General features: G+C 47.5%; 1 protein-coding gene and 1 long non-coding RNA gene across 43 annotated transcripts in view; one reads left to right on the forward strand and one right to left on the reverse strand.

Moving 5' to 3' along the window:
* CTTN (cortactin) overlaps positions 1–9502 on the reverse strand; it is a 39587-nt gene that overhangs the window by 28359 nt on the left and 1726 nt on the right. For 18 of the 42 annotated variants that reach the window (XR_013403218.1, XR_013403228.1, XR_013403216.1 and 15 more), the window contains 3 exon segments: positions 3714–3810; positions 1696–1782; positions 1489–1562 (listed from right to left, as the gene is read on the reverse strand). Coding sequence is in view for 24 of the 42 variants with exons in the window: in XM_077960663.1 (XP_077816789.1) it covers positions 1489–1562; positions 1696–1782 (161 nt within the window). In the remaining 18 variants the exon portion in view is untranslated. 42 annotated transcript variants of the gene reach the window in all.
* LOC144334054 (uncharacterized) lies at positions 2542–7405 on the forward strand. Its single transcript, XR_013403421.1, has 2 exons — positions 2542–4096; positions 5827–7405. It is a non-coding gene; the product is annotated as an uncharacterized LOC144334054 (long non-coding RNA).

Raw genomic sequence — 9502 nt, forward strand, 5'->3', positions numbered from 1 at the left:
TGATGAGCAGGGAAAGACGCCACTCCTAAAACCTGGGAAGGCCCAGAGCGTGAAGAATGGGCTCATTCCCCACGTGCTCCTCTCTGAATTCTAAGCCGCCCGAGGCTTTTGTACTGGAGAGTTGTTTTTTCTCCAAGCCACCCTCCAAGACATGTTTTGAAGCTACAGGGAACAGAAGAGATGAGAAGAGGTACGATGACTCAACGAATTCAGGAGTCTGCTTAACGCCATAGCAAATACCCAAGGCTACAGCGGACTCCTAAGTCAGCCCCATTCCAGTCTCTTGTCCTGGGCAGCCGCACGGCCACTGGAGTTCCGAAGTTGCTTCTGTGGAAGGGAGTGTGCTGAGCAAGCCAGAGAGGGACTAAAACTTGTGTATAAAAATCCACTGTGGGCCAGGTGCGGCGGCGCACACCTGTGATCCCAGCACTTCGGGAGGCTGAGGCAGGAGAATCACCTGAGCCCTGGAGTTCAAGACCAGCCTAAGCAACAAAAGCAAGACCCCGTCTTTAAAAGAAATAAAAGAACTTAGCTGGCCATGGTGGTGTGCACCCACGGTTCCAGCTACTCAGGAAGCTGAGGCGAGAACCCAGGAAGTCAAGGCTGCAGTGAGCTATGATTGCACCACTGCACTCCAGCCTGGGTGACAGAGTGAGACCCTGTCTCAAAATAAATAAATAAATAAATCTTTAAAAACAAAATAAAAAGCCACTGGGCAGACTGTGCCTTCTTTTCTGGATGATGGACTGAATCTTTCTCAGTTGAAGGGACTGTGGCCAAGCAGGACAGTCTCGCCAGGATACTGAGGCGGTCACCGGGTCAGTGGTGCTGCCTTCACAGCCAGGGAAAGAAGGATCCACTCTGAACCCAGTGCGGCCTAAAATAAAAGTCTGAGCACATTTTAAAAGTTCCTTTTATCTGCACTTCCTGAGGAAAAAAAAAAAAAACTGCCCCAAGAGCTGGCATTTTAGATAGTGCCAAGTGAGAAACAATGACAGGGCTCACTCAGTTCCCTCCTCTGGGCTTTTGATAAGAACACAAAGCTCACAGTACCCCACGACTAACACATAATCATTTCCAGATAATAAAAACAGGGACAGGGCATTTAAGGTCTCAGTTATTCAGACATCTCATACTTTAGAAACCTCTCGTGTGTAAGGTAGAGCTTAGGTAAAAGTGTTCCCTGATAAAAGCTACAATACTGAGAAGCAGACACTCTAAAATTATAAATATGGAAATTGTTTGCAATGGGAATTTAAAAATTACTGAGCACATAAGTATCTAAATATACACATATAAACACACATATTACATATACACACATATATGTGTGTGTGTCTTATATTCATTTACTGCATGGGTATCAGGTCAAGAAGATAAAAGCGGTTTCCACACAGGCCGTCCCTCCACAGACGACCATGAGCCCTGTTGCACCTGGGGCTCCACCCACAGAGGGGCCCTCGGGAGGGTGGTGGCGACGCCTCTTACTTGATATGCTCCTGGTGCCCGGAGCCCTGCACGGTCTTGGCACCCCATCTTTGCTCCTTCTCACTCACATCATTCTGAAAAGAAAACCAACCAGTAAATCTCACAGCCTGGACTGCGACACCGACAAACCACCACCCCATCAAAGAAAAACCCAGGAGAGCCACTTCCACTTCATGAAAACGGAAAGCAAAGGCTGGCGGCTCCTACCACAAAATCGGGGTCGGTCTCCCAGTCATCGGCCCCCGCGTCATCCTGGGCGATGGACACAGCGTGGCCTGCTGAAGCTTTCCACATCTGAAAGAGCGGCCGGGGAGGGTTACGGAGGCCTCAGGGTGCCATCCACAGAGGCCAGCAGATGAGCCCTTTGGCCAAAACTACCGAGATTCTAGGCAACCCAGGAGGACGAGGCTGCAGGACCAGCCAATCCTTCATGATCCCTAACCCTGAATGACAACCACAGGAGTGAAAGAAGCTTCCCCTCGGGGTTCTAATACTGCTGTCCCCTGGCGTCAGAAATATATTGCAAATACTCTTTGGCTTCAACTCAAGTGAGAAAATTCTGTGGAAAATAAAAAAGTCGGGTGTGCACTTACTGCATTCATTAAGAACATATTCCTGTTCTGCCCAATCATATGATAGTTTCTAACCAAAAATAAATGCACCATGTGTGTTATATATTATAAATACACTAAACGTTACCAATGGTAGATCTCACGGTACGTGTATTTTATCACAATTTCTTAAAAAGTGCACCCATTTTGATTTCAAGTGCTTACTGAAACGATAACAACAATTTTCCTAATTCAGACTTACAATTTAATAAACGTTTCAGGTAATTCATCAGAGAATTGCTTTACTCTCTACTTGGGAGAAAACAGACTATAAAACGCCACCTTTTCCTCTATCAGGCAGCTCTGCAAGTGGGCAGCCACCTTCTTCCTCAGCCCGTGAAGACTGAAAGGTTTTCTGTTATAGAGAACAATGGCACACCTGTAAACCCTAACAAGACAATTCTTCTTGTAACTGCAGTGGTAACATCAAAACTTTTAAGGGTTTTTTTTTTTTTTTTTTTAAACTACGTATAAAAAGAACTGATTCCTTTTCCACAGAAATAGTAATAAAATTTCACACAGGCCATAGAGCCACTGAGAGATTATTTTAAATCAAACAGCCAGAAGCTGTGCCCAGGGGTCTGAACTGAGGACACCCCATTCACTTTTCCTCAGGCGCCGTGTTGGGACTCTAGCGCCCTGAATCTGAACGGGACAAAAGCCCTTGGCAGCTTGAGAATGTCCCATCTGGCTCCTCCCCGTCCAGCCTGGCTAGGTCTCAAGTCCAAATCCAATGTGACAGGGAGGGACCAATCAGAGCACCATGCTCTCAAATTTCTAGATGCGACTTTGTCTCTCGGGGAAGAACTGTCTGCCAAGGGGTGTAGCAGGACCAACAATGCCCCTGGAATCTCAAGTCAATGCCCAAAGCATGGCAAGAAATTTCCAGAGTGATCTGCTTTTGCCAGGATTTTAGAGAACAGATGAACTAGAATCTTAGAACTGAAAGGCACAACCAGTCCATCTTGTCCCAGTGCGCCCATTTATAAATGAAGCAACGGCTGCAGGAAAGAGAAACGGGATGCTTGGTCTCCGGCTGCCACATGGCACCATGCTGCCCTGGCGAGGGGGCTGCCCGCCTGCGTTCCCACCAGGGTTCCCACCACTGAGGAAGTGGCTGCAAGAAAGGATGGGAGTCCGTGCGGAGCTGGCGAGGCCAACCTTCAACCCCAAGTCAAAGGTGAAAGAAGGCAGGTGTCTGCCTGGTACTTTCTCAGGCTCATCAGGGAAAGATTAGCAGAGAACAGTCTCCACTCACCTTCCTGGAGGCAGCTTCACCAGGGGGCGGGGTAGGCACCTGCAAGCTTCACAGTCCTGCGCCTGGGGGCCCACCCACTTTCATGGTGTGGGGAAGGGGCCAGATTTCCCCCTCAGGGAGGACAGGAATGAGTTCCCTTCCTCAATTCCAGAGTTTTCTGCAACTGTCTCCTCTAAGTCATACACAACAGAAATCTGACTTCATCTTTTAAACAATGAAATTTCCTCCCAGAAAATTATCATCTCTCTCCCAGTAAATCCACAGAAACAGCAACCTCCCCCGCTTCCTGTTAAAGGGATTTCTGCCCTTTCCATCCACAGGAAAAGAATGTTAGGATGTTCACAACGCACAAGTACCTTTCTTTCCGCTTGGAGATAAAAGGCTGTTCACAAAACTCTGTTTAAAACACAGTAATCCAATGAGGAATTTCCAGGCATTGGGGAATGATTCCGTCTGTAAAAAGATTAAGAGTAAAAGCTCAGAAGGATGTCTGTTGAGCAGCAGCCTGGGCAAACCCTTCTGTGTGGAGATCTTTTTAGAAAACTTCAGAAATCCTCCCAAATATAACAAGGTTTTGTAATGAAATCTGAAATGAGGATGGAAGATTTGCATTTTACTAATAAAAAAGTTCAACATAGAGAAACTAAAGAAATAAGTTTTAAAAGATTTCTAACTACATGATGATTCTTTGTTTGTTTGTTTTTTGAGATGGAGTTTTGCTTTTGTTGTCCAGGCTGGAGTGCAGTGGCACAACTGCGGCTCACTGCAACCTCCACCTCCCGGGTTCAAGCGATTCTCCTGCCTCAGCCTCCCGAGTAGCTGGGACTACAGGCATGAGCCACCACGCCCGGCTAATTTTGTATTTTTAGTAGAGATGGGTTTTCTCCATGTTGGTCAGGCTGGTCTCAAACTCCCGACCTCAGGTGATCCACCTGCCTTGGCCTCCCAGAGTGCTGGGATTACAGTCATGAGCCACCATGCCCGGCCTACATCATGTTTCTTAATGAATGCAAACAGAAATTACCGCCTTAATTGCTAGCATGCATTTACTGTTTGCTATAATTCTGAGAGATTTTCACTTTTTATTCATTCTAATTAATAACATTATAAAATAGAATTGTTACTGTGAGCTTTTTAAAACAATAATATAAGAAAAACACTCCTTGAGAGGATCGTGATATGGCCGGGAGAAAACACAGGTACGGTGACTGTCTCAAGACGTGACAGCAGCAGCTGGAGAGCCGAAGAGGAGGCGGCTGCATTCCTAATGGACGTATACGGTTACCGCGCAGGGAGCAAGACTCCAGTTCCCCAGAGGGTGGCCAAGCACATGGCCCCTTCCCGAGGACCACACGTCAGCCTCAACTGGACACCATACTGCTAAACATCACTCATCGACGACTGAAATCCCCTCGTCCCTAGGAACAAGCTGGCCACAGGCAGAGTGGTTTCTCAGGCATTAGATACTAGGGGATGGTGCCTGGCTGGCTCTGCTGGCAATTACTTTCCTATCTGGTTCCTGACCCAACTGTTTGCTCCATCTCTCTCCCCAATTCCTTTGGCAATCCTAACTTCTACAGATTGCTCGGTGCATTCTGGTTACTACAGTTATTAGTGTAATCAGCAGGCATCTATACAATTCCACCTAAACCATTCGCCAGACATGGTCGTGTACACCTGTAGTCCCAGCTACTCAGGAGGCTGAGGTGGGGGAACTGCTTGAGCCCGGAACTCAAGGGTGCAGTGAGCCATGATCACACCACTGCACTCCAGCCTGGGAGACAGAGACCCTGTCTCATACATCAATCAATCATAAAGTAAAAAATAAAAATCTCATGAGCAGCTAAGGATAGGCTCAAATCCACAATTTTATACTCTCAATATTTGAAATTTTAAAAAAATCACAAAAATAACTAATAGAAAATAGGCTTGATTATTTTGTGGATCCAAAGATAAAGCCTCTAGACCCCTACCTCAAAACCACACAGAAAAATTAACTCAAAAATGAACTAAAATCCTAAAAAGGTGTAAATTTTTGTGACTTTGAATTTGGCAATAGTTTCTTAGATACGACACCAAAACACAAGAGGAAAAAAATAAATTGTACAAAATTAAAAATTTTGTGCTTCATCAAGAAGGTGACAAGACGATCCCAAAAGAAAACTATTTTGAACCATATATCCAGAATATATATAAAGAACTCTTGGCTGGGCACAGTGGCTCACGCCTGTAATCCCAGCACTTTGGGAGGCCAAGGCAGGCGGATTAACAGGTCAAGAGATCGAGACCATCCTGGCCAACATGGTGAAACCCCGTCTGTACCAAAAATACAAAAATTAGCTGGGCATGGTGACGTGTGCCTGTAGTCCCAGCTACTCGGGAGGCTGAGGCAGGAGAATTGCTTGAACCTGGGAGGCGGAGGTTGCAGTGAGCCGAGATTGTGCCACTGCACTCCAGCCTGGGCGACAGAGTGAGACTCCATCTCAAAAAGAAAAAAAAAGGAACTCTTATAATTCAATAATAAAAAGGACAAATAACCCCATTTAAAAATGGGTGAAGGACCTGAAGAGACATTTCTTCAGAGGAGATATACAAATGGCCAATAAGCTCAGGAAAAGTTTGTTCAATGTCATTAACCATCAGGGAAACGCAAATCAAAACCACAATGAGAACCCACCTCATACCCACTAGGATGACTAAAATAAAAGACGATGACAAGTCTCAGCAACGGTGTGGAGAAACCGGAAGCCTCATAGACTGCTGATAGGAATGTTAAATGGAAAAGGTCTGGCAGTTCCTCAGAAGGTTAAACTCAGGTACTGTATGACTCAGCAACTCCACTCCTAGGTCTATGCCCAAGAGAAATAAAGTATAAGCACACAAAAACTTGTGCATGAGTGTTCAGAACAGCACTATTCATAGCAGCCACAAAACGGAAACACTCCAAATGTCCATCAACTGATAGATACATAGCATGTGGTCTACCTAACACAAACGCATTATTTCCGCCACAAAGAGGATCCAGCAGTGACACCTGCTGCAGTGTGGAGGGACCTCAAATCTATTACGCAAAGGAAAACCATGCACAAAAGACCACATATTATACGATTCAATTTCTAGGAAATGTCTGGAGTTGACAAATCTACAGAGACAAAAGATACATTACTGGTTGCCCAGGGCTGGGCGGATGGTGGTGGTGGGGATCGGGAAGTCATGGCTAAAAGGTACAAGGGCTTCTTTTTGAGGCGACAAAATTATTCTGAAATTGATTGTGGTGATAGTTGTACAACTGCATGAAGATCCTAAACACCAGTGGACAGCACACATTAAACAGACGCATTGTATGGCGTGTGAATTTTACCTCAATAAAGCTGTTACAATACGGTTCAAAAGAAGATGACTCTGTCCAACCTCAACATTAAACCTTCCTTGCAAATGTCAGTGTACAAATCAGATTGCACAAACGTGAAGTAATCTTGCTGTCTAGACAGAGTGAAAAATTCCTCTATACAAGAATTTTTTTTTTTTCAGAGTCTTGCTCTGTTGCCCAGGCTGGAGTGCAACGGTGCCATCTTGGCTCACTGCAACCTCCATCTCCCAGGTTCAAGTGATTTTCCTGCCTCAGCTTCCTGAGTAGCTGGGATTACAGGCATGTACCACCGCACTCAGCTAATTTTTTATGTTTTTAGTAGAGATGCGGTTTCATTATGTTGCTACAGGCTGATGTCCAACTCCTGGCCTCAAGTGATTTGCCAGCCTCAGTCTCTCAAAGCGCTGGGATTACAGGCATGAGCCACCACGCCTAACTGCCCCCCACCAGCCTTTTTTTTTTTTTTTGAGTCAGGGTCTTGCACTGTGGCCCAGGCTAGAGTGCAGAGGCACAATCTCAGCTCACTGCAACCTCTGCATCCTAGGCTCAGGCAATCCTTCCACCTCAGCCTCCCGAGTAGCTGAGACTATAGGAATGCACCACCACACCCAGCTAATTTTTCTTTTCTTTTCTTTTTTTTCTTTTTTGAGACGGAGTCTCACTCTTTTGCCCAGGCTGGAGTGCAATAGCGTGATCTTGGCTCACTGCAACCTCCACCTCCTGGGTTCAAGCGATTCTCCTGCCTCAACCTCCTGAGTAGCTGGGACTACAGGCGCCCGTCACCACGCCTGGCTAATTTTTCGTATTTTTTTTAGTAGAGATGGGGTTTCACTGTTAGCCAGGATGGTCTCGATCTCCTGACCTCATGATCTGCCCACCTCAGCCTCCCAAAGTGCTGGGATTACAGGTGTGAGCCACCGTGCCCGGCTAATTTTTCTATTTTTCATAGAGATGGGGTTTTTCCATGTTGCCTAGGCTGATCTCGAAACTTCTGGGCTCAAGCAATCCACCTGCCCTCGGCCTCCCAAAGTGCTGAGATTACAGGTGTGAGCCACTGAGCTCGGCCGAAGAATGTTTTAAATGACGGGACAGAAACATCCGTCCAGCATCAACTTTCCATTAGCCTCAGCATCTATGGCAGAGCAGGAGGAGAAAGGAAACAGACATTTGCTTAGCCAAAATCACCATCACAGGCCCACTCCCTACACCACACTTACTCAAGGGAAACCCTGACCCCAACATTTACTCTGTTTACTCAAAGCAGTGCGTGAGCAGATGGGGTGGGCTTGGGCCACAGAAAAAGCCAAGCCTGCTCCTGGAGCACAGTCCCCTGCTCTTGGCTGGCCCAGGCCATGGGAATACTGTAACACAAGGCAGCAACCAGCGCTCACAGCAATTCACACTCTCAGGACACCTTTTTCAAAGCACCTACTGCATGGCACAGACTGAATATCTGAATTGCCAATTATGTGCACTGTCATTTTAAGTGTTTTAAAAACAGGTCCATCAAAATGCTACAATTAAAAGTCAGCTTTAGTTGGGCCTGCAGTCCCAGCTACTTGGGAGGTTGAGGTGGGAGGATCGCTTAAGGCCAGCAGTTCAAGGTTGCAGTGTGCTAGATGGCACCTGTGAAGAGCTGCTGCACTCCAGTCTGGGGACAGGGTCTCGCTCTGTCACCCAGGCTGGAGTACACTGGTGCGATCGAGCTCACTGCAGCCTTCAACTCCTGGGCTCGAGATCCTTTGCCTCAGCGTCCCGAGTACTGGGACAACAGGTGCACGCCAGCATGCCCAGCAAATTTCTTTTTTTCTTTCTTTTTTTTTTTTGTAGATACAAGGTCTCCCTATGTTACCCAGGCTAGTCTGGAACTCCTGGCCTCAAACGATCCTCTCACCTTGGTCTCCCAAAGTGCAGCGATTACAGGTGGGAGCCACCGCACCCCTGCCCCAGGCCAAAAGATATTTCTTTTCAGTAAGATTTAGCAGAGGGTTAGCTTCCAGTTCTAGGGGACCTAATATCAAAACAACCCTGCCTCCCCAACTTTTTATTGAGTCCCACTTAAAAGACTCTTCCTTGTTTCTTGAGTATCTGGTGAATATTTCTCTAACCAGAGGAGAAATAGGACTGACTCAGGGCTCTGGAGCCGGTGACTCACCCACACGGTCAAACACGGGAATGAAGACGGGGGCAGGCGGCCAGCCCCTCCTGCACCACGGCCTTGGGCCCGGCCGGGTTCGAGGGCTGGATCATGCCTTAAGGACCTTGTGGGTGAAGTGCCCCCGATAGAGCCTGTGCAGCTAAGTCAACACTGAGCCCAAAGGGAGCGCATGGGATTGCAGGGAGAGCTCATCGGATGCCTCCGGAGCTTCCCTCAGCAGAAAATGAATTCCTCCCCAAGGGTCCCGACACGTCCACAGATTCCAGTGGGAGGAAGCCCTGTCCCTTCTCACCCGAGGCCTTCCAGCGCCGAGGATCAGGCATCCGTTAGACTATCCAGGTGATGGAAACGTAACAGAAAGCCCCAAAGCACGGTTCTGGTGATTTTAAACACACCCCGAAGGAGGGACGGTTCCAAATTTAGAGCCTCACGACTAGCTGCAGCCGCGCCTCGCTGCCTCCATTGACCTGATTGCAAAACCTTCGCTCAGGTACAGGCCGGGTGGGTCTCCAGCTGCTCCGCCACGTCCCACGTCCCACAGCGAGCCCCTCAAACCGCGGACCCCAGGCGCCTTGACCCCGCGGACCCCATCTCTTTCCCCTGCACACGGATCCCTT

The sequence above is a fragment of the Macaca mulatta genome, chromosome 14 (assembly GCF_049350105.2).
Source record: "Macaca mulatta isolate MMU2019108-1 chromosome 14, T2T-MMU8v2.0, whole genome shotgun sequence".
In the NCBI taxonomy this organism is placed as follows: domain Eukaryota; kingdom Metazoa; phylum Chordata; class Mammalia; order Primates; family Cercopithecidae; genus Macaca; species Macaca mulatta.